General features: G+C 33.0%; 1 protein-coding gene across 4 annotated transcripts in view; it reads left to right on the forward strand.

Annotated features, from left to right (window-relative positions):
- The window catches only part of LOC118006364 (nipped-B-like protein), a 206,038-nt gene that overhangs the window by 148,496 nt on the left and 32,082 nt on the right, over positions 1–25,460 (forward strand). For all 4 annotated transcript variants that reach the window (XM_034998990.1, XM_034998989.1, XM_034998991.1 and 1 more), the window contains 17 exons: positions 491–577; positions 3,149–3,380; positions 4,186–4,337; positions 4,909–4,989; positions 5,715–5,815; positions 7,123–7,261; positions 9,185–9,267; positions 9,852–9,984; positions 10,839–10,982; positions 13,646–13,735; positions 15,251–15,465; positions 15,580–15,682; positions 16,285–16,383; positions 16,485–16,631; positions 19,320–19,454; positions 20,511–20,609; positions 21,928–21,981. In XM_034998990.1, the coding sequence (XP_034854881.1) occupies positions 491–577; positions 3,149–3,380; positions 4,186–4,337; positions 4,909–4,989; positions 5,715–5,815; positions 7,123–7,261; positions 9,185–9,267; positions 9,852–9,984; positions 10,839–10,982; positions 13,646–13,735; positions 15,251–15,465; positions 15,580–15,682; positions 16,285–16,383; positions 16,485–16,631; positions 19,320–19,454; positions 20,511–20,609; positions 21,928–21,981 (2,094 nt within the window). The remainder of the gene's footprint in view (positions 1–490; positions 578–3,148; positions 3,381–4,185; positions 4,338–4,908; positions 4,990–5,714; positions 5,816–7,122; positions 7,262–9,184; positions 9,268–9,851; positions 9,985–10,838; positions 10,983–13,645; positions 13,736–15,250; positions 15,466–15,579; positions 15,683–16,284; positions 16,384–16,484; positions 16,632–19,319; positions 19,455–20,510; positions 20,610–21,927; positions 21,982–25,460) is intronic.

Genomic DNA, 25,460 nt, shown 5'->3' on the forward strand with positions numbered 1-25,460 from the left:
TTTACATTTGTAACTTTTATCATTTACAGTTTTATGCTTCATTCGTAATACCACCTTGAATTTTAAGACACCTGCTGAATAACACTGTAGTGTGGAAACCATAGCATAATTAAATCAACAGATGAAAACTTAGAGAGAGAGTGTGTGTGTGTGTTCATATGCATGTTCAGTATCACTGCCACAAGAACAGGGAGCCAGGTATCAGAACAAACTAAATCTTGACTAGCTATATGGTAAGAGTTGAGTTAGTAGTGTGCATATGTGCCCATTCTGTGTTTGCTTTTCTGTCTTTCAGAAACAAGTGATTAATTCTCTACATAATTCAGATTTAAGTAGAGAATCTAAGTGGGAAAATTTTCCCACTCTTTAAGCGGGTGGTAATGTTTTATGTTCCGTAGCCCAAAGGTGATAATTGTACATGTTTCTTGAATAATTTATCACTTTTACCAATTATTGATTAAATATATATATATATATGTTGCTATTTTAGCTTTCCACTGACAAAACTGTGAAAGTCCTAAATATCTTGGAGAAGAATATTCAAGATGGGTCAAAGCTTTCCACTTTGTTAAATCATGTAAGTTCAAGATCCATATTGTTAATTTTACCTTACTATTGTTAAGATACAAGTTTTTTTCAAAAGAACTCTGATTTATAGGGGAAATCTCAAATTTCATTTTTTTTTTTTGAGCTTGTTACATTCATTAGCAGTGCTACTAAATTACACTTTTAGTAATTCAAAATTACATTGTTGATTCACAGCTTTGACCTAAACAGACAACAGATGTAAATTCATTTCAATTTACAGGACTGTTCTTTAATTTTACATTATGCTCTTCCTTGTGTATGATTGTATTTAAAATATTTTTTTCATTTATGAAATGATAGTAATTCTTTTTCTTGACCTTCCTGGAGAATTAAATAGAAACCTTATAGTGTATCCTAAAACAGTAATCCTTATATACCTTTTTTTTTGTTTTAAGATTTTATTTATTTGCGAGAGAGAGCACACACGAATGGAGGGAGGGACAAAGGGAGAGGGGGTAGCAGACTCCCACCTGAGCAGGGGGCCCATCGTGGGACTTGATCCCAGGACCCTGAGATCATGACCTGAGCGGAACGTAGACGCTTAACTGACTAAACCACCCAGGCACCTCTATACCATTTTTATACGTAGTTCAAATGGTCATTGAAAGTATTAAATAATTTAATTCATGTACAGTGCTTAACAATGTTTCCATATATTAAGTTCTCAATAAACATTAACAGCAACTGTTAATATATTTTAGTACCTTTATGTCAAAAACAGTAGCAACATAATGTAATGGTTTATAAACTGATAAAAGTAAATTGTCTGGAATCTTCCTTCTTAGCATTGTAGCAGACTTTCAAAATCATATGTATATTTGAATTGATCTTGATAGCTCTACCATTAATGAATACGAACATTAATACTTATGGGCATTAAAATGAGATAAGAATTTGGAAAAGTTTTAAGTTACTGAATTTTCCTTATTGCAGAAAATTTCCAAACCACAAGCTCAAAAAGGTCCATATCCTCATCTAGCAATAACCACTATTAACATTTTTGATATATGTATTTCCATTCTCATATATGCATATACTTGATCTTAGCCAAAAGGCCAAGAAGCGATCTCATATATGCATATATACTGTATATATTTAGTACATGTGCTGGATCTTATAAGAGAAATGTTCTTGAGTTTGCCGAAGCCACAGGATTGCTAAGTGATCTACATGGAATAAAAAATGTAGAAAAATAAACTCAGATGTATTTCTATGGTTTCTTAAATATATCTGTATTTTTCCAATGCCCTTTTTAAATCAGCTTTTGAATCAGAAACAAAGGGCTTAAAAAAAAAAAAAAAGAAAGAAACAAAGGGCTTAGAGAAACCAGTAGTGGCAATCTGCTATATCCTTAGTCTTCAAACTATATTTGAAACACTTTGACAAGAAATTATAATTAATCTCAAGAATCTAGAGTTCTGGAGAGCTGGCTGACTCAGTCTTAATGAAATTATTCTAATTCCTGAAGCCGTAACAATATTTAATGTGTTGCAGATAATCTTAACATTTTACATGAATGATAAACCTCCTTAACTGACTCTTCCATACAGCAATTTTAATATTAAAGAAAAGCTGCCTTATCTTATTTTTTTGAGTAGGTATGTAAGCAGTTAAATGGAAGAAAGCTTAGAGAGTTAGGAAAAAAGTAATGGAGTTTGTAGGCATTAGTGATTGGAAAGCCCTTCTCTGTTTTACATATATTTTGCTTTTATTTGCTTCATTTCCCAATGTATATGCTTTGAATAGCATGCATTTGAAAGTATTCCTAGAGTATAAAGTTAGTATTTCATAAGTAAACATGTGATAGAAGGATTTTCACTCTCAATGAGATTAAAAGCACTCCTTCCCATTGGTAATGTAAGTTACTAGTGTGTAAATTAAAATGCAGTCTTCTGTCAGTTGTCGAATTACCCATTTTAGAAAATAAATTATGTTTTCGGTAGTCTGCATAATAACTACTTTTTAGTATCTTTCAAAAATACTGTGTTTTTGAAAAACAAATGGGAATGATTGAGTCAATAACATTTTACTACTTTTAAATGCAGCTCTACCATTTGTCGTTTTAATTTTCGCTTTGTTCTCAGAACAGCAAGCAGAACTTGCAAAGTTTTGACTATCATGTTTATACTCCAAACCAAATTATTTATATACAATTACAGTCTTTCCTAAAATCTTAGGTTTGGATAAAGTACATGGAAGATACTATAATTTTGTTATTGGAGTGTCATCTAGTGGTGAATTAGGAGATAGAATATATTATATTTGAAAACTTTGAAACAAAAATCTTAAAGTAACATCAGTATTTGTACTTCATTCCTGATGTTTATGAATATACATGTACATGCATCGGGGCACCTAGCTGGCTCAGTCAGTAGATAGAGCACATGACTCTTGATCTTGGGCTCATGAGTTCAAGCACCACATTGGGCGTAGAGCTTACTTAAAAAAAAAGAAATGTATATACATCAAAACACCATGAAAATCGAATATATCATAATTTTTTAATATTTTAACATAAATACGTTTATTTCCATTTCATTAACAATGTACTGTTTTATAGAATAATGATACTGAAGAAGAAGAAAGATTATGGAGAGACCTTATTATGGAGAGAGTTACAAAATCAGCAGATGCCTGTCTTACAACTATCAACATTATGACATCCCCTAACATGCCAAAAGCTGTATATATTGAGGATGTAATTGAAAGAGTTATACAGTACACTAAATTTCATTTGCAGAATACACTCTATCCTCAGTATGATCCTGTTTACAGATTAGATCCTCACGGAGGTTAGTTTGCCTTTTTATATTGGAAGTTTTTGAATATTATGTCAAAATTATCTGTTAATTTTATTATGTTGGATGGGTCAGAATGCAATAACTTAAAATGGCACAAAAATTACTAGATCATATAAATTGTAATAAATACTGGCTTTGATTTGGCTAGAGTTAGAACTTTTCGTTAATCCAGTACTTGTTCAAGTATAATTTCTTTAACAAATATTTACATACAGTGGAAGTAATTTCTACTGTTCAGGGAAAATCCCAGATAATATTAGCTTCTAGTTCTATTTATCACTTCACCCTAATTTTATGCAGAATATTAGTTATCTACAAAATGGATTGATTCAAGATGTATAATCTTTCTCTTATTTATAACCTTCATAAATTAGCAGTGAAATAGTTAACATGTACATTTAACGAGAAGGGGACATACTTGGTTTATGAATAATCTACAATTAATTACTTATTGTTTAATAATTGCAAGTTAATTTAAAGGGAAATATAATCTTACTGTCCTGCACCAATGAGAAAAAATAGAAATAAAGATACATATTTTACAAAAATTTAGTAGCCACTGGAATATACCATAGATTATCTGTTATAAGAATGATTACTTGCTATCTAGATATCCCTAGAGAATAATATTGTTTTAATAAATAACCAGCTTTATTTGCCAGGTTATATTTTTATGTAGCACAATCCCCCCCCCCAAAAAAAAGTTCTCTTACTTCAGAATACAATTTTATTACTGTTTATTAAAAATTATTAAAAGTTGATAAATTACTTGTTTGAATTTTTTCTTTCATTTTAGGAGGCTTGTTAAGTTCAAAGGCAAAACGGGCTAAATGTTCTACCCATAAGCAGAGAGTAATAGTAATGCTTTATAATAAAGTTTGTGACATTGTTAGCAGCTTATCAGAATTGCTAGAGATACAGCTTCTTACAGACACAACAATTCTTCAGGTAAGTTTTTTTTTTTAAGCATTTTGTTCAATTTTAGACCAAACTATGTAAGAATAGAGGGTCTAAGTGAGTTCAGTATAACCTTGCTCGCTCGGTAATAATGCCAGCACTATGTTAATTTTTTCCATTCAGAATATATATAAAATGAAGAAATACAAGTCCAGGGAAGTTTTAAAAAGAAACATTTAGGGCAAAAGATAGGTGAATATAGTATAAACTCTAAACTCCATAAATTCTTTGAAAGGTAAATGATTACTTCCTTTGAAATATGCCAGAATATTTTCATCCAGAGTAGCAAAATGTATTGTTTCTTTATATTGTAACATTTATCAACCCAAAATGTGGAGATCAGTGGAATGGCAGCTATGGAAAGAAAGTATGTACTAATGTACTGTGCTTGAGGGTGAAAGGAGCAGAGAAAGAACTAGATTGATACTAATGATTAATGAGGGGAAAGAAAATGACCTCTCAGTTTTTTCCAGTAAGTTTATGAATGTTTTGGAATTTAGTTAAGGTAGAATGTTACCGAAATCAAGTAGAGATGTATACCGATTACGTTTTGTGTGTGCAGGTATCATCAATGGGAATAACACCATTTTTTGTGGAAAATGTCAGTGAACTACAATTATGTGCCATTAAGTTAGTCACTGCAGTAAGTATAAATTCGTACTTTTAGTTATCCCCCTGGAAAAATAATACTGATATCATTTAATCCAAATTTGCAAAATTTAATGCAGATTGAAGTTTTCCATAGATTTATTTCAGCATAAGGACTATTTTTGTTTGCCTTATATTTTAAACTCTTCTAAATTTTTATTTTATTTTATTTAAATTCAATTAATTAACATAGTGTATTATTAGTTTCAGAGGTAGAGTTCAGTGATTCATCAGTCTTATATAATACCCAGTGCTCATTACATCACGTGCCTCCTTAATGTCCATCACCCAGTTACCCCATCCGTCCACCCCTTCCCCTCCAGCAACCCTCAGTTTGTTTCCTTTGATAAAGAATCTCTTACAGTTTGTCTTCTTCTTTGATTTTGTCTTGTTTTATTTTTCCCTTCTAAATTTTTAAAAAATATTTCCATTAATAATTCCTTCATGTCTACAATTAAATCAGAATTGTTTAAAATCATTTACATTTTGTCTTTCCATCTCCAAGATAGTATACTCCTCTAAATGAAACTAGTATACTCTGACTTCTACAAGAATGTTGTAATTAATGATGGAAAAGTTGTGTAAATTAAGTCATTGTCACTGAAGATGTTGAAAACATTTTCATTGTAAATGGCAGATATTTTTTATCATGTGATATAATATCATTTTTGTTTTCAAATAAATATAAACTAAATTTGAAATCTTATAATTACTAAACAGGTATTCTCAAGATATGAAAAACATAGGCAGTTAATTTTGGAAGAAATTTTTACTTCACTTGCAAGATTACCAACCAGCAAGAGGAGTTTGAGGAACTTCAGGTAACTTATTATATCAAAGGCTAAGTACAGTGAAGAATTACATTATATTGTAGTCCTTATAAATTTATTCCTCAACTGTGATTTTTATTTTAGTGATCAAATAAAAGGCAATTTAGTCAGAGCAGCATGAAGAATAGCTTAGATATGTGAAAAAACAGTGCATGTTTGGGGGACTTAAAGAGAAGTTCATTGATTCTCAGGTGTAAAGATCTATGACAGGGTTTTTCAGTCATGATGCTTTTGACATTTTGGGCAGTTAATACTTTGTTGTGAAAGGCTGTTCTGTACATGGTAAGATGCTTAGCAGCATCCCTGACCTATAACTTCTAGATGACAAGAGAACCACCCACCTACCCACCCCCTCCAATTGTGACAACCAAAATTTTCTCTAGACACTGGCAGATGTCCCCTGAGGGGCAAAATCATCCCTGATTAAGCCATGATAGGGAATGTGACTTGAAAAAGTCAAAGGCAGTTCAAGTGTTTTATAAGCCATACTAAGGAACTTGGACTTAATCCTTTATACAGTAGAAAGTCATTAAATAATATGTTTAACAGCTGGAAGATTACTCTGGCAGCAGTATGGAGAATAGACGTGAAGATTAAAAGCTCTTAAATCACTAAGCAACAGGGTAACTAAGAAATGTTATCCACTGCTGTAGTCAGCATTATTGTCTTTGTTGTCCTAGGGAATCATCATCATTATCATAACTTATAATTTCCTGAGTGATTAAGTGTGTTGACCTGGCATATAGGTTATATTTAGATTGTTTTGAAGGCTGTCTTATGTAAAATAATTATCAGTATATAAGAGAATTCTTACACCTTTACAGTATCTTTAAACTTAAAGATTTAAATTTGGTTTTTTTATATTCTATGCCACTGCCCTCATACCCTACCACAGATGATCAAGAGCTGACTGTATCAGATTTTAATAAGAAAATGAGTACCAGAATGTATGGGCATTTGGAAATCTAGAAGACTTTGCTCATTTTAAAAATCATTTTGAGAAATATTTGACATTTTTCATGTATAAATCTTTGCCTGCACTGCATATAGAATATAGAAATTTGTATTAAATATTGCATTTTCCTTTGACTATTTTAATTATCTAAGTATGTATAGACATTGAATTGGTACTTTCTCTAATTTATTAAAAATAATTTGACTTAAGGACACTATTACAAGGACTAAAGATAATGCCTAGAAATATTAGTAAAGCATCCTGAAATTTTCAGATGATAGATGACATGTACAGTGAAATTCTCATTCTTTGTATGATTTAAATATTTTCTTCTCCATTAAAGGTTAAATAGTAGTGATATGGATGGAGAGCCTATGTATATTCAGATGGTTACAGCACTGGTTTTACAACTAATTCAGTGTGTTGTACACTTACCATCATCAGAGAAGGACTCTAATTCAGAAGAGGACTCAAATAAAAAAGTAAGGAATCTTTTATAACTTTGTACTTTTATAGGAAGAAGCACCTAAATTCTCTGCCATTCTTACAAAACTGACGTAAGATTCTTAATTAGAGCTATATGGTTGGTCTTTAGGATCCTTGTAGAGCACTAGACTGATTTTTAGGAAACATGAGTTCTGGTATTGACTATTTTGTCTACCAGTCATGAGACATATGGATCATTTTAATCCAAGTTTGTTTCTTTGGCTATAAAATGAGAATGATAATAGCTAACAAGCCTTTCATACCAACCACTAAGTTTGAAGTTAGATAGTGAATGTGCAAGTGAATATTATAATATATAATATCTGTACTACTCCATAACATATAATTGTAATATGATTAATGTAATTCCCGTGCAGAAGATGAGTTTATGCCTCACTGTTGAGTAACTATAGCTAAGATTTGCTCTTGGTTTTGTAGCTTTTACCCATCAAAGCTTACAATTTTTCCAGGTTCTTATACTATTATAAAAGGTTAAAAAGAAACAGGAATGATTTTGTTTCTCTCTTCCATTATTTTCAGAATTTTGCGTATGTGTATAATAGTATATAATTAAGTAAGTAAATAAGTGAAAAATGCCTATCAAAAAAGTTGAGGTCACTCTTTGAATCTGATTGTTTTCTCTCCAGTCTTTCCTTCCTTGTCTTTGGTGACAGGTATCATGAGAATGTTTATCTCCCTCCATTTACTTATTTATATAGTTATCTGCATACATTTGATGTAGAATTTTTTTTTTTTAAGATTTTATTTATTTATTTGACAGAGAGAGACACAGTGAGAGAAGGAACACAAGCAGAGGGAATGAGAGAGGGAGAAGCAGGCTTCCCGCTGAGCGGCGAGCCTGATGCAGGGCTTGATCCCAGGACCCTGGGATCATGACCTGAGTAAAAGGCAGAGCTTAACGACTGAGCCACCCAGGCACCCCTGACATAGAATTTTTTAAACTTATGTAAATGATATAGTGACATATTTACAGCTGTTTTTTCAGTCAACATTGTTTTTAATACGTAATAGCTAATACCAGATTCTCTTGACTTGGGTTAAACATCTATAACTGTATCACGATTTAAGAGTTTCTCTAGGTATACTTAGAAGTAGAATATTAAATCATAGTGTACATGTATATTTTTTTGTACATGTATTTTTAACTTTACTAGAACTTGTCGGTTTGCTCAAAAAAGTAGTATTCTAGTTTATTTTCTTTCTTTTAGATTTTGCCTAGTAGTCTGAAATGATACCATGTTCTATTTTGCATTTTCCTGGTAACTAGTGAGCTTTTTCATGTATTTTTTCACCTTTGGGTTTCCACAACTTTGAATTGACTTTATATCTTAATCTTGAAATTTCTCATGAAGGAATTGAATTTTATTTTGTATTGTATTGCAGCATTTCCTAAACTTGGAACTTGAAATGTCTTTTTCTAAATTCTTTTTGTAGTTTCAATCAATTTCTTCTTCTGACCTAGATCATAAGAAATTATTGATACTGCATTTGCTAACCACATTTGTGTGTTACTCTTTCATATTTTAATAAACTAAAATAAACTCAGTATTTTTACTTAGTTTTTATAAAGTGTTGAAATGTGTTTACTAATTGTAGCTTCTGTCTTTATATATAAAAGAATAGTTTAAGCTTCTTTTTTTAAAGAGGGAAGAGGGAGAGAGGCAGAGGGAGGGAGAGAGAGAAACTTAAGCAGGCTCCACGCCCATAGCAGGGTTCCATCTCAGGACCTGAGTTGAAATCAAGAGTCGATGCTTAACCATCTGAGCCATCCAGGTGCCCCATAAGCTTCTTAATGTTTAAATGTATTGCCCCTATTCAGTAATAACATGACAGTAGTAACTGAATGAACTTATTTTTTTGATTCTTATATCTATGTAAATTCATTTTTCTCAATCTAGGTTGACCAAGATGTTGTCATTACCAACTCTTACGAAACAGCCATGAGAACAGCCCAAAACTTCCTTTCCATCTTCCTTAAAAAGTGAGCAAAACTAATATAACTGATTTTTATTTCCCCAGTATAGAAAATAGTTCATTTATTTTAAGTAAATGGTTAATCCAGTTTCCTGCCATAACCTGAACTTTAAATATGTCACCTTTGTCCTTTGTCTCCTAATCTTTAAAATGAGGCATTTGAAATACTAAAATCTTCTTGGGAACTTACTTCTATGTTTGACTCCACAAGTTGAAGTACTAGATTGAAATTCTGTAATTTTTCTTCAGTAAATATTGGAGAATTCTAATTGAATAGGAAAGTTTGTAGAGAGTGGTTTAGTCGGCCTTCATGAGAATTTGTGGTAATCTCAGAGAAAGAGTGGTCATTTTTAAAAATGTGGTGTACTTGCTGAAAAGTAGTGTTTATACTAGGCAATAAATGAATTCCCTAGCAGGGGCAAGAATGAAATTTGAGAAATAGATTCATTTTATGCCATGTTATATTTAATGTACTCTCTTATAACTTGTTATTAGATATGGGGAAAAGAAAACTTAGTTAACAAAATTTCAATCATATTGGTAGACATGTCACCTAAATTCACAGCCTTTTCACTATTTATCTTCGAACAGATGTGGTAGTAAGCAAGGTGAAGAAGATTACAGACCACTATTTGAAAATTTTGTTCAAGACCTTCTTTCAACAGTCAATAAGCCTGAATGGCCAGCTGCTGAACTACTCCTTAGTTTGTTAGGGAGACTGTTGGTAAGAGTATAGCATTTAAAGATTATTAGATTACTAGAAGACAACATAATGAGGATGTACTCTGATTCACAGATGATGAATTCTTTAAAAATGTGTAAGGAAATATGACCATTGCATCTTTATTTTTGCATGTGCATAACTGTACACAGTATTGTCAGTATTTTGTAGAAAACTTTGAAATCTTGTGATTTTGGTGCTTTCATTTCATTACATAAGGTAGCAGTGCTTTAAAAACTTTTTTCTTTGGTTTGGAAGTGCCATATTGTTAGTTAAAAGCATCTCAACACTGAGTCATAAGTTACTGCAGTTAATTCATTTCAAAGCATGAAACTGATTAAAATGAACACTTTGTCATCATTAAGAGTATTTCTAAAAACATGACACTTTCTAGTTCTCATGTAATACAATAGGAAAATGCAAAGAAATATTATGATTTCTCTTTTTATTTTTAAAATTTATTTAAACTTGTGCAATGCAAATTGTTACAAAGCTTTTAGGAACTTACATTCTGTGAACCAGAAAATGTAGTAATGCTATTCTGAAACCAAGATAACATTTCATAGGCATTAGAATTCCAGCATAAGAAGTTCTTATTCAGTAATATCCCATTTTTCACAAGTAAGCAGTTGAGCCTACATTTAAAGAAAATGACTGTGTTCTTAGGATTAATATATGCTTTTTTTTTTTTAATGAAAATGTCAGGTTCCAGAAACTCTCAAAAGGCAGTCACTTAGGAACAATATCACAAAAATTGTTTAAATTTTCAGCTAATACAACATAGATTTGGAATTTATATGATAAATTGCTATTAAAAATTTATAAATTGATTAAATTAAAATTATTTTTATGTTTAGGTTCATCAATTCAGTAACAAGTCAACAGAGATGGCTTTAAGAGTGGCATCTCTTGATTACCTTGGAACTGTTGCTGCACGATTAAGGAAAGATGCTGTTACAAGCAAAATGGATCAAGGGTCTATAGAACGAATTTTAAAACAGGTATTGAGATAAAGGATTAAAATTATGAGGATAAATATTAGTTAAGTACTTTCTTTAGGTATTCTTATATTAGTGTTGCATTTCATTTTATAGATTCAAAGTAAGATCTTACATTTCTAAAAGTGGGCTTTTCAAAAGCCCCACAGAGAAAGTTAATACCATTGGGTATATTATAGTGTCTAACAGGAACTTTTAAGTGATTTATATAAATCCTTAGTTTACTTTCTTTCTGTGAACTGCTTTTATAAATGTATGATGCTGTTTTCTGTTTCGTTTAAGTTTTATTTAAATCTTTAGTTTACTAAGATGATTTAGCATTCCCAATCAAGTCATTTTATACCTTTGAATTTTGATAATTTTTTTATACTGGGGAAAGGTGAGGAGGTCTTCCTTTCATTTTATTAAATAGATATTTCATGTCTGGAGAAAAAGTGTTTTATTGCTTCACTTTTTTTTTAAGTGTGCGTGAGGTGCTACTAATGCTAAAAGTGACTTAAGAAAATTATTAGGTAAATGATCTCTAATCCTACCATATACAACTGTTTCCATTTTCTTTCTACTCTTTTTTTTTTTTTTTTTTAAACATTCATAGCCATATTCATGCTGGCCATTAGAAATGCCTTTTACATTTTTTTTAGTATACTTTGTATTTTGAAATAATTTATATTACTAATAATTTATATATTAAACACAAAAAAGAGGAATAGTACAAAGAGTTCCTACAAACCTTTCACCCAGATTCCTTAATTCCTTAATTGTTGATATTTTATAACATTTGCTTTATCTTTGTGCAACATTTACATGCATGCAAAATATACATGTGTATCTGTGTGTGTCTGTGTATATGTCACGTATATCTGTGTGTTCATTTTTTTTTTCTGAACTATTTGAGCAAACTTAATGCCCCCATTACCCTTGAATTTCAAAGTATGATTCCCTGGACAAGAAGTACTAATATTAACATCACCTAGGGACTTGATGGAAATGCAAATTCTAAAGACTCTCCTACTGAATAGGAAATTCCTGTAGGTGGGGCCCAGCATTGTTTTTTGATAGACCCTCCAGGTGATTCTAATGAATGCTAAAGTTTGAGAACCACTGCTTAGTGTGTATATTTTCTATAAACAAGAACTCCTGCTTAAATATCCCAGTACACTTTTGAAAAGCAAGAAATTACCATTAATACAATACTCCCATCTAAAATAATGCTGCCATTCCTATTCTGTTTCATAGGTTATAATTTGTTGCTATCATTATTTTGATGCTCAGATTGTCCTAGATATAACCAGTGAGAGCCCTTTTTAGCTGGCTTTTGTATCTTTTTTATATATTCCCATCCCATCTTTCTTTGAGAACTTTGTGGCACAAGATGTTTCAGGATCCTTGATCCTCTTTTACTTTCCTTGCCTCAGCCCTGGAATCTGCCATTTCACCAAATACTACTGGTTCTTTTTATTCGAGAATGGTAATTTAGAAACAAAGACCTAGGTGCCAGGTTTCAGTATTTCTTAGAGTGGACCTAGGACTTCTTCATTACATATGATCGTGTCGGTTGTACACTGTAAAACTTGAGGGGAGGGATCATTTGTAAATATTCTTGCAGTTCTGGACATACCTCCACCTTGCTTTTGGACAATTTACACTGTCCTAGTTTACAGTGCTATGATGGATTTCTCCATGCATCCATTTCGCCACACTCTTAGAACATGGGTTATTCTAGTCTTTGTTTTCTATTTAGAGATATTCTAAACCATATTGGCATTTTGTGTGGTAAAGCTAGAGTATAAGCTTTAGACATGAATGTCAGCTCACGGTTTCTCGCTGTATATTGTTCATGACAGGACCTTAAGAGTCAGTATCTTTCTGTTCCTGGATCAAGTGAACATATATTTAATATCCTACATGAAATAAAGTACTGTTTTGTATTATAAATAAAAGTATTTCTCTTTCAGAATGTTTTTAAATATCCCAAAGACAGCTATAACAAATAGTAAAACAGATAATAACAGTTTCCATTTTTACATTAAAGTTTGGAATGGCCTCTTTTTTTCCATACAGAAAACCAGTGCTAGGACCTTCCTGTTTCTGAATACTTTTTTTTTTTTTTTTAAAGATTTTATTTATTTGACAGAGAGAGACACAGTGAGAGAGGGAACACAAGCAGGGGGAGTGGGAGAGGGAGAAGCAGGCTTCCCACAGAGCAGGGAGCCCGATGCGGGGCTCGATCCCAGGACCCCGAGATCATGACCTGAGCCGAAGGCAGACGCCTAACGACTGAGCCACCCAGGCGCCCCTGTTTCTGAATACTTAACACATTATTCTGATAATATTTATGCCCACTACCTATGCACCTCCTTCAAATAAAGATGACATATAGTTCATAAAAATAGAGGCCAGTCTCAATCTCAGCTATCAATTAATAATATGTTTTTCAAAAATAGCATTCTTTTTTTTTTTTAAGATTTTATTTATTTATGAGAGGGAGAGAGTATGAGCAGAGTGAAGGGCAGAGAGAGAAGCAGACTCCCCGCTGAGCAGGGAGCCCGATGTGGGGCTCGTCCCAGGACTCCAGGATCATGACCTGAGCCGAAGGCAGACGCCCAACTGACTGAGCCACCCAGGCGCCCCATATCTTTTTTGTTCTTACTTGGTTTATTTTGTAGGTTTCAGGAGGAGAAGATGAAATACAACAACTGCAGAAAGCATTGCTTGATTACTTGGATGAAAACACTGAGACCGATCCTTCACTAGTGGTAGGAACCTTTTCTCCCTTTTTTGGAAATAACACATCAGATTCAAATTGGGTCTGAAAGAAAATTGAGAAGTGTCCTGAAAAGGAAAGTTATTTGGAATACTGATTTTTGAAACAGAAGGGTACTTGATGATCTAAACAAAAAAGAATGATTATAGATTGATTTGTCTCATGAAATTCTGGTAGATATTATATTACACTAAAATGGTGTGACATGGGAAATAGACATCTTTTCATAGTTATCTTTGAGACTGAGCTAGATCATTGCTTCTCACAGTAGACATGGCCCAGGTTGTGCTTGAGGTGATCTATTAGAATATGAAAAGAAGGTATTAGAATTCCATGTGTATATTTTTAAATATAATCCTTAATTATATTTTTATGTATATTATATATCCAAATTATTAGTATAATAGGTTCGTATATAAAATTTATGAACTGTATGAGGAAACTGTGCATGCAGTAGGGTACTTCTTTATTTTTTTTGCTGATGAGATATGCAGTCTAAAGAGATAACTAAGCTTTTCAGCCAACTACTGCTGGTTTTCGGTCTGCATTGAAAGGAACGGATTATAGGTGTGCCTCAGTGTTAAAATATTTCAATAATAACTGGCTGTGTATTTCTTGAAGAAGTAAGGGGGTATTTTGAAAGTCACTAAAGTTTTTACCTTTAGACTTGTATCCTATTGTTCTAAACTTTCCCAGTTGACCTATCTTCTGTATAATTTTACTGACCTATGTGTGATGCTGTCGTTTGTTAAGTAATTGATAGTAGTATTCTAGATTTAATACAACTGTGTTTATCAAATTATCTTTTGACATCATTAATACAAGTGTTAAGACAAAGTAAAATAATAAGTTTTCTATCATTCGATAGTCAAACCTTCCAGCTTTCTTAAAATCTGTTTTATCGGGGGGTGGGGTGGGAGGGATGGGGTGACTGGGTGATAGACACTGGGGAGGGTATGTGCTCTGGTAAGCGCTGTGAATTGTGCAAGACTGTTGAATCTCAGATCTGTACCTCTGAAACAAATAATGCAATATATGTTAAGAAAAAAAAAAAGAAGAAGAAGAAGAAGGTAGCGGGAGGGGAAGAATGAAGCGGGGGAAATCGGAGGGGTAGACGAACCATGAGAGACGATGGACTCTGAAAAACAAACAGGGTTCTAGAGGGGAGGGGGTGGGTGGATGGGTTAGCCTGGTGGTGGGTATTGAGGAGGGCACATTCTGCATGGAGCACTGGGTGTTGTGCACAAACAATGAATCATGGAACACTTCATCTAAAACTAATGATGTAATGTATGGGGATTAACATAAGAATTAAAAAAAATCATTTTAAAAATCACACACACAAAAAAAATCTGTTTTTATCTTCTGGAAGTTGCTTTAAAGTACACCTTAATATTTATTCCTGAGAGTGAGCATTTTATCAATGGATTAGAAATTTTGTTACTGATTTCATTTTGAAATTTCGCTAATTTCGTCAAGCTCAAGTCTTAATCTATTTTCTTTTCAGTTTTCTCGCAAATTCTATATAGCCCAGTGGTTCCGTGACACAACTCTGGAAACAGAAAAAGCGATGAAAACGCAAAAAGATGAAGAATCATCTGAAGGAACACATCATGCGAAGGAAGTTGAGACAACTGGTCAAATCATGCATCGAGCTGAAAACCGGAAAAAGTTTCTTAGAAGCATTATCAAAACCACACCTTCTCAGTTCAGCACATTAAAGTAAGATCCAGAGAGAAAGCATCTTACATTTTCAGTTAGTTATGTCTCTGATACCTATTTATCTTCTTTGCAAAAAAATTAAATAAATAAAAATTTAATGACTTTCTGTTGTAGGATGAACTCTGATACTGTGGACTATGATGATGCTTGTTTGATTGTTCGATACTTGGCCTCTATGAGGCCGTTTGCCCAGAGCTTTGATATTTATTTGACACAGGTAAACTGGACCAGAATTCCTTATGCAGTGATATTGGTTTTTCTGATTATGGATATTTGTGGGGTAGTTTATGTCTATTCGTTGTTGAGAACAGATATTTTAAGAGATTATGAAAGTAGCATTTGTTTCTGTGTTCCATATTTGTTAAAGGTCTTTTTTTTTTTTTTGCTTGACTTTTACGTATTGATTGTTGTTTTACAGATAAATGGGTATATATCTGTATGAATATACATACATGGTGTAGGTAGAATGATGTTGTTACTGAATTACCAAATTATTACTTAAATGATACTAAATATCCTGAATTAGTTACTCATAGCAAGGTTTTAGTAGGGCTATGTGTCCTTGCAAATGAAACATAGCAATAAAAAACCGGTTTAATTGAGAATGCCAGGATAAAGGAAAGGCCGTAGAGTATAGAATGCCTCACTTACTGTACTGACCTTCAAGTTAAAACTTTGGATCAGTAAGATAACATCTTTTACTCATATAAAAGTTAAAGGGATGTAAATACAGTATTTTCATTTCTTTTGCATGTTTTCATGTTATTTTTTGTTAAATGTTATACTAAAATTTTGAAAATATCAATGTTTGCTTGGCAGATCCTTCGAGTTCTTGGTGAAAACGCAATTGCCGTTCGAACAAAAGCAATGAAGTGTTTATCTGAGGTTGTTGCTGTAGACCCCAGTATTCTAGCAAGGGTAAAGAAGAGCACAAATGATTCTTCTTATTTGAGTACTACATTCAAGTTAAAATATTAGCTCTACTTAGTATAAATTATATTTTCTTCATTTTCCTTTAGCTTGATATGCAACGAGGAGTTCATGGACGATTAATGGATAACTCCACTAGTGTTCGAGAAGCAGCAGTAGAATTATTAGGTCGATTTGTTCTTTGTCGACCTCAGCTTGCTGAGCAGTATTATGATATGCTGATTGAAAGAATATTGGTATGTTTGTTTTGTCATTTTTATTATGATTCATAAATATAATTTTGCCTTTCTAGTATCACATTTTTTTTAATTGTTAAACTAGAAAAGTAGATATCAGTCATATATTTATATTGCTTAATCTCTGTACTGTAGCAACTTTCTAAAGGGGGACATGTTTCTCCCCCCCCAGCCCCCAGAAAACCTGTCAATGTTTATTTCACATATCCACCCTAAAGACAGTTTAAACCAGATTGAGAATTAAAAGCTAAGATTTGTGACCCTATAGTGCTGACAAATCAATGGGTTGGAAGGCAGGGGAAGCTAGCAGGTACTCCTGGTGCCAAGAATCGAATCCAGAAAGTGGTGGCTGGACAGCAAAGTATTGGGCAGATTCTAATCTCCAGTCTCCCAGATTTAGAAAGTAGAAAAAAGGTCCTCCATTCCTACCTCACCTTGAGCTGAGAGTTAAGAGTGCTAATGATTGGACAGAGTGCCAGCAAGGGCAGGAGACAGCGATTTCAAACCCACTCAGCCCCAGGCCCAAACAAAGAACTGAAGAAGGGCATGTTTCAAGAGGAGGACTGCTCGATACTGTAAAACAAATCATTGTCGAAAATTGGACTCCTTTTTTCAAGTAGTACTGCCTTTTAATGGGGCAAGTTTACACTGAGTAAATGATAGGAACTACAATGGCATAAATATTTTGGACAGGAATCTAGAATAAATTTGTATGTATGTATATAAACAAGAAGAACTATTTCATTGAGAGCTAAGTGCAGAATTTTGGTATCTGACTATATTTTTGGATCCTTTGTGTATATCTGCATGTTTCCTTAAAGCTGAATTATGGCAAACTTTAGATACCTGCAAATGAAATGAGAAAGCCATTTGAGTCTTAAGAACAAACTTAAGAAATACTATTCTAAGATATGCTTTTCTTGTATGTCATGGAATTCTCTGGTCCTAAAGCCTTTTCCTGGATAATAAAAGGAAACAGGAAATATTGGCATTACAGAATATCTGTGGAATCTCCGCATCACCCACTGTAGGCATACTGACTTCTGTTAACAGAGGTGTGTCAGGCACAGGATTGGGTGTTCCCACAATGACAAGAGTTTATCACCTTTAGTCTGCTATCAGAATATTATGTGACTGAGAGTTCAAGATAATTTCAGCTTCAACTAGCATAAAATCTTGATTGAAACAGAATTTAAGGAAAGAGAGGAAGAAATTTTTTCCTTTTAGTGCCTTAGTCTTTTCAAGAATGAAAGGCAAAATCAAGAAGATTCTCAAAGCTAATGAACTGACAGCACCTACCCAAGTAGTATATCCTAAAATATTTTCACGATTGTCAGAATGCATAATGGAAATAATTTGTACATTAAGTGTCCAATGCTTTTTATTTATTTTTAAAACTCTTTAATTATGAAAATTTGTGAAGAGTAAGTGCAGTGAACACTCATGTATCTACCACCATATTTCATCTATATTTTTTGCTAAATTAGTTTAAATTAAACATTTTGCTACTTCTTCTGTGGATACTTCAGCCTACCTCTCCAAAAAATGTGGGTACTGCCCTTATAAACAAAAACCATTATCTCACCCAACCAAATTAACAGTCTCTAAATACATCTAATCACCAGTTTATATTCAAATTCTCCAACTGTCCCAAAAATTGGTGGAAAAAATTTATTTTCTCTTTTTTTTTTTTTTTTTAAAGAGAATCCAGTCAAAGATCATACTTTGCATTTGATGATCATGTTTTCAAATTTAGAGTATTGGGCGCCTGGGTGGCTCAGTTGTTAAGCGTCTGCCTTCGGCTCAGGTCATGATCCCAGAGTCCTGGGATTGAGTCCCACATCGGGCTCCCTGCTCAGTGGGAAGCCTGCTTCTCCCTCTCCCACTCCCCCTGTTTGTGTTCCTGCTCTCACTGTCTCTGTCAATAAATAAAATCTTTAAAAAATAAATAAAATAAAATTTAGAGTATTCTCTTTTTTATACACTTCCCCCATGACATTGACTCATTTAAACAGGCCAGAGTCAGTCTTGTTATTTCCTCACGGTTTTAATTTGTTCTTTTGTTTCTTGTATTTCTTATTAACTATAAGATGATTGGGACAATGGTTCGATTAGATTTAGATTTAACACTTTTGTTAAAAATACTTCATATGCAGGGTGCCTGGGTGTCTCAGTCGTTAAGCATCTGCCTTCGGCTCAGGTCATGATCCCAGAGTCCTGGGATCGAGCCCTGCATCGGGCTCCCTGCTCGGCGGGAAGCCTGCTTCTCCCTCTCCCACTCTCCCTGCTTGTGTTCCCTCTCTCTCTGTGTCTCTCTCTGTCAAATAAATAAATAAAATCTTAAAAAAAAAAAAAATATCTCATATGCTGTTTAAGTGCCACTATTCTAAAAGCTTCATATTTGTTATCCCATTTAATTTTGGTGAGCTTATGTCCTAGTCTCGTGTTCAGTGCTGTTTAATATTTTTGCATGTCTTGGATATCATATTTTAAAAGTAAAACAATATAATTCATATTTGTAGTAACAATAATAAGAAAGCAGAAAGAAGAAATATATAGACCATCTTTATCATGTTAATAGTCAATAGACTGCTTGATGGTATTTATTTTCTAATTTCATTTTATCACATTTCATACATCTGAGCAGCTTGATTATTCTGATACTTAAAAATACTTTTCTGTTCTTAGGATACTGGTATCAGTGTCAGGAAAAGGGTAATAAAGATTCTGAGAGACATCTGTATTGAACAACCAACATTTCCAAAAATTACAGAAATGTGTGTAAAAATGATTCGCAGAGTCAATGATGAAGAGGGCATTAAGGTAAGATGAAATGGTGACTACTTTAAAATTCCTTTTTCATTAGTGTTTTAAATAATTTAATGTTTATTGTATCTAAATTTTGTTGGTATATATGTAAAATATGACTTATAAAACCTTTACAAGTGAGTCAACATTTTTAGATTATAAATTCAAAAAACCCATACTTTCTTACATTTTTATTTCTAGATCTTACATAAATAAAATCTGATCTCTCAACTAATTGAATTATAATATTTAATGTCATTGTAGTGATTACATTATATGCAGGAAGTTTATTATCAAATTAATTTTCAAGTGGTATGTATTTGGTTTTCTAAGTTAATAAATACTTCTTTGAAAGTTTGATCTTGTTCATTAAAGAATTTATGTGTATATGATTGTCCCTATATTTGCTTTTGTGTTTGTTTTTAGCAACTTCTCCCCAAAAGTAGTAAAAATATTTTTTAGTTTGATCAAAAACATTTGAGGGTGTGCTATGCAGCTTTCCTAGGCTAGGCATAGTATCACCTGTTTAAAATTCTTACCAATTGGGCGCCTGGGTGGCTCAGTTGGTTGAGCGACTGCCTTCGGCTCAGGTCATGATCCTGGAGTCCCTGGATCGAGTCCCGCATTGGGCTCCCTGCTCGGCGGGGAGCCTGCTTCTCCCTCTGACCCTCCCCCCTCTCATGTGCTCTCTCTCTCATTCTGTCTCAAATAAATAAATAAAATCTTTAAAAAAATAAAAAATAAAAAATAAAAAAATAAAATTCTTACCAATTGAAGAAGATTATAAATTTAAGAAATTGATGATTGTTTTTAAAAACTGAGAAATTCATGCCAAAAATTCATGGTAGTTTATGTTTTGATTAGTTATTTATAGCTTTGTTTGGGACTTTTTTTTTTAATCTTTGCCCACCATGGGGCTTGAACTCATGACCCAGAGATCAAGAGTTGCATGCTCTAGTGACTGAACCAGTCGGGTGCCCCAACTTTGTTTTGGGTTTTAATGAGAATTTGGGATTGAGAATTTTGCCATGTTTGTTGTAGTTGTGTAGTTTGAAATTTTCTTTCTTCTAGAAATTAGTAAATGAAACATTCCAAAAACTCTGGTTTACTCCAACTCCACACAATGACAAAGAAGCAATGACAAGGAAAATTTTAAACATCACTGATGTGGTAAGGACTCAAACAAAGGTGTGGTCCCTGTGGGTGCAGACCTAGTTTAGGCCTACCCCCTCATACAAAGAGAGAGACAATGATGAGATATTTGCTTAATCTTGACATTTAATACTACAGTTGACCCTTCAGCTGCACAGGTCCACTTATACACGGATTTATTTCAGCAAATACAGTTTTCTCTTCCTTACGATTTTTTTTACTACTGTTTTCTCTCCTCTAGCTTACTCCATTACTGTAAGAGTATAGTATATAATACATATATTATACAACATATGTGTTAATCAACTGTTTTTGTTATTGGTAAGGCTTCGGGTCAGCAGTAGACTATTAAAAGTTAAGTTTTAGGGAAATTAAAGTTATACACAGATTTTCAACTGTGCAAGGGGTCAGCATCCTTAAACCCTGCATTGTTCAGGGTCAACTGTACTTCCCTTACTTTACATTTCTGGAGATACTCAAGGGCTGCAAAGAAGACGAGATTGGTATTTCTACATAACCACTTCTTGGCATTCGTTTACTTACTTATAAGCACTGATACTGAAATTTTCCGTATTCCTCCACTGACTGAAAACTGAGAGGGGGAGGAGAAGTGGATGAATAGGTAACAGTAGCTTAGGGATAGCAACCTCAAATGAGATAGTACTTTTTCAGAAAACATGAGTTAAGATTAGTTTCATTATGTTTAATTATATACATAACCTATAAACTTTTTTGACCCAGAATACTTTTTATGTTTTGAACATAAGTTTTTTACAAGTTCATCTCTGTTTCACTCATGTCTTTAAATCTGCTACCTAGAAGGAAAATAATAAGCAAACATTTCTATTTGTGTTGTTTTAAACCTTACAGATTTTTCTAATTGAAGTTATAATTCAAAATGTAATATCATATATTTTTTAAGTTTTTATTTAATTCTAGTTAGTTAACATACAGTGTAATAAGTTTCCAGTATACAATATAGTGATTCAACACTTCCATACATCACCCAGTGTTCATCACAACAGATGCACTCCTGAATCCCCCTCACCTATTTCACCCATCCTCCCATCCACCTTTCCTGTAATACCTTATTTAATTTCAATACATTAATTTCTTGAATATCTTCTAAAGTGTTTTTAAAATAAAATTGTTTAGCATTAGTAAATTATTGGTTTACTAAAAGAACAGTTTACTTTAAAAATACTTTTTTAAATGAGAGCATTGAGACATTTATATACCTCAGGCTAAAACATAGCAAAGGTTTGGTTTTTGTTTTGTTTTTCAGATTTTAAATAAATTTCTAATTTTGATAGTTTCACCATATTTTCCCGCTTAGGTTGCAGCATGCAGAGATACTGGATATGACTGGTTTGAGCAACTCCTTCAAAACGTGAGTGTTATTTTGACTCCTGATAACAAATAACATGAAATTTAATAGAAGGTCAGTTCTTTGTAAGCTTTATGATTTAAAAGAAACTTTTCAGTTATTTTTTAAGAATTTGTCTTTTGAGGGAGAACATTTATTATTATTATTATTTCAGTATATTAGTCTGAATGTGTTGGTTAATATCCCTATTTAATCAATTATTCAATTGCCTGTTATAAGTAAGTTTTCTAAATCAGTAATTGAAATTCTATCTTCTCTGCCTTCCAGATAATTATTTTTTTCTTATCTAATTTAAATGTTAGACATGAAATCTACAGATTTACAGATTGCATTAAATACATATTTACATTATTTGACATGTTATAAAAATGTGTAGAATTTCCTATAATAGTACAGAATTAAACCATAATTGTTATTCTTTAAAAATCTCATTATGGAAATGTTTATCTTCCTATGAATTTTTTATTTCAGAAATTTTTAAATAGATAGAAGTACCCATCACCCAGCTTCAAAAATTATCAGCATTTTCCCAATCTTATTTTATCTCTAATCCTGCCCCTATATTTTTTTAAATTATTTTTTCTTGGTTATAATACTTCTAAAGCAAACCCCATACTTTATATCATTTCACCATAAACATTTTAATGTCTATCTTTAACAGAAATTTTAAAAAGTAACCAGAATATCATTATCATCTATATCAAAATAAACATTAATAAGTTATTCCCTAATATCTAATTACTTATTCAATGTTCGTATTTCCCTGATTGTCTCAAAAATGTATTTGTATATTTGGTTTGCAGTTGCTTTGGTTGATATGGCTCTTAAGTCTCTTCTCTTAATCTATGATAGTCGGCCCCTCACCCCTCTTTTTTTTCATGCCACTTCTATGTTTTCCTATAGAATGTCCCACATTCTAGATTTCATAGATGTTTTCCTTCTGGTGTCATTTAAGTTGTTCCTCTATTCACCATTTTTATTTTATTTATTTATTTTTTTTCTGTAGACTCTCAGATCTAGAGCCTTAATAACATTGAAGTTCAGTTTTGGGAGTAGGAGACAAGATACTTCATAGATGATGCTGAATATTACTGCATCACATCAGGAGGCACATGTTTGTTTATCCTACTTTCAGTGATCTTTCAGTTTAGATGTTGTCAACCTGGTGTACCTATTATAATGAGTTTGTTCATTTTTTTAATATCAGTGTAAATGAACAGATTTGTATGTCTTTATATTTTATTTTATTTAGGAGGGGGAAGGGCAGAAGGAGAGGGAGAGAGAATCTTTACCAGGCTCCATGCCCAGCGCCAGCCTTTTGCAGGGCTCGATCTCACAGCCATGAGATCATGACCTGAACCGAAATCAAGTCAGACGTTTAACCAACTGAGCCACCCAGCTGCCCTGTCTTTATATTTAAAACGTTGTAATCATAAGTCTTTTTGAAGTTCAGATTGTCCCATCTTTGCCCAGTGGTAGCCCTTTCAGGTTGGTCTTGTATCCTTTTGATACAACCTTATTACTCTTTTGTAACCCAATCACTTTTTGCCTCTACAAGATGTCCTAGACTCAACTTGCACATTTTCTGCCCCAAACCTGAAATCAGCCATTTTTCCAAAGAGCCCTAATTTGGATTTGGATGCTGCAGATGTTCTTTGCTAATGGGTTATCATAGCTTTGGGCCTTTTCCAGAGGGTAGAGCTAAAAAATGTGTATTTTTTAGAAAGGCAAAAATAAATCAAGATTTATATTGATTGTTTTATTCAAATTTTTTATTATGAAAGTCTATTTCTTTGGTTTTATTCTTTCCTTTAGGCTAAAAATCTTGGTTCCCAAGGAAAGGAACATAATTTCTTACTTGCTTTGCCCTACTATATTAACAATAACATTATTGGATACAGTTTTTAAGATTGCTTTGCGTTTCTTTTTATCTATAGCTTACTAAAGATATATTATTAAAAGTCTGTCTTCTTTTTTTTTTTGAAGGGGGTGGAGGGCCAGAGGGAGAGGGAGAGAGAGAATCTTAAGCGGGCTCCATCTCACAACCCTGAGATCATGACCTGCACCAAAATCAAGAGTCGTATGCTCAACTTACTGAGCCGCCCAGGCACCCCATTAAAAGCCCTTCTTGAAATAAATTTTTTCTGTTTGATTATATCAACAATCTATTGTCTAGTTAAGTCCATTTATTTCTGTTTATTTCTGTATGTTTAATGATATTTTTAACAGTCATTAAAATTATTTTCTTGAGGCACAATCAAGATACGGAATATCACCCTTCAAAGCTTCTTTGTGACTCTTTGTAGTTGGTCCTCTTCCCTTGGCCCTGGGAAACCACCTGTCTACTTTTTGTCACTACAGTTATGCCTTTTGTAGAATTTCATATCAGTGGAATCATACATACAACATGTAGTTTTTTTGTGTTTGACTTCTTTTAATTAGCAAAATGTTGCTGGTATACTAATATTTTATTCATTCTTACTGTTGACTATTATCAGTAGTACAGATGTATGGTAATTTCTTTATGAACTCACAAATTTATGGATTTCTGTTTCCAGTTTAGACTTTTCTGAATAATGCTGCCATGAATATTCGTGTGCAAGTTTTTGTGTGGATGTGTGTTTTTATTTTTCTTGGGTAGATTTGTATGAGTGTGATTGCTGGGTCATGTGAGTAAGAAACTGCCAGACTCTTTCCAAAATCGCTGAACCATTTTGTATTTCTACCAGCAATGTTCCAGTGTTATACATTCTCACCAATACTTGGTTTTGTCATTCTTTTTTTTTTTTAATTTTTTATTGTTATGTTAATCACCACACATTACATCATTAGTTTTTGATGTAGTGTTCCATGATTCATTGTTTGTGCATAACACCCAGTGCTCCATGCAGAACGTGCCCTCTTTAATACCCATCACCAGGCTAACCCATCCTCTCACCCCCCTCCTCTCTAAAACCCTCAGTTTGTTTCTGAGAGTCCATAGTCTCTCATGGTTCGTCTACCCCTCCGATTTCCCCCCCTTCATTCTTCCCCTCCTGCTACCTTCTTTTTTTTTTTTTCTTAACATATATTGCATTCTTTGTTTCAGAGGTACAGGTCTGTGATTCAACAGTCTTGCACAATTCACAGCGCTCACCATAGCACATACCCTTCCGAATGTCTATCACCCAGCCACCCCATCCCTCCCACCTCCCTTTGTCATTCATTTTAACTTTAGCCATCTGATGGTGTGCAGTAATAGGTTGCTTTTAAAAAAATTTTTAAGATGCCTTTTTTAAACATCTTCATGGTATTTGCTTATGTTCTTCAGTCTATAATATCTTAGGTTCTCTTCCTAAATCATCTTCCATATATCATCTTTTATTTCATAATTTTACATAATATATTTGATATCATTTCCCTCCTAAGTCAAATAATTAGCTGTATATTACAAAGCATTGTGACCATCTTAGTTATATTTGTGTCAGCCATTCCAGATGGGA

Source organism: Mirounga leonina, unplaced genomic scaffold (genome assembly GCF_011800145.1).
Source record: "Mirounga leonina isolate KUSES-001 unplaced genomic scaffold, KU_Mleo_1.0 Mir_96, whole genome shotgun sequence".
Classification (NCBI taxonomy): domain Eukaryota; kingdom Metazoa; phylum Chordata; class Mammalia; order Carnivora; family Phocidae; genus Mirounga; species Mirounga leonina.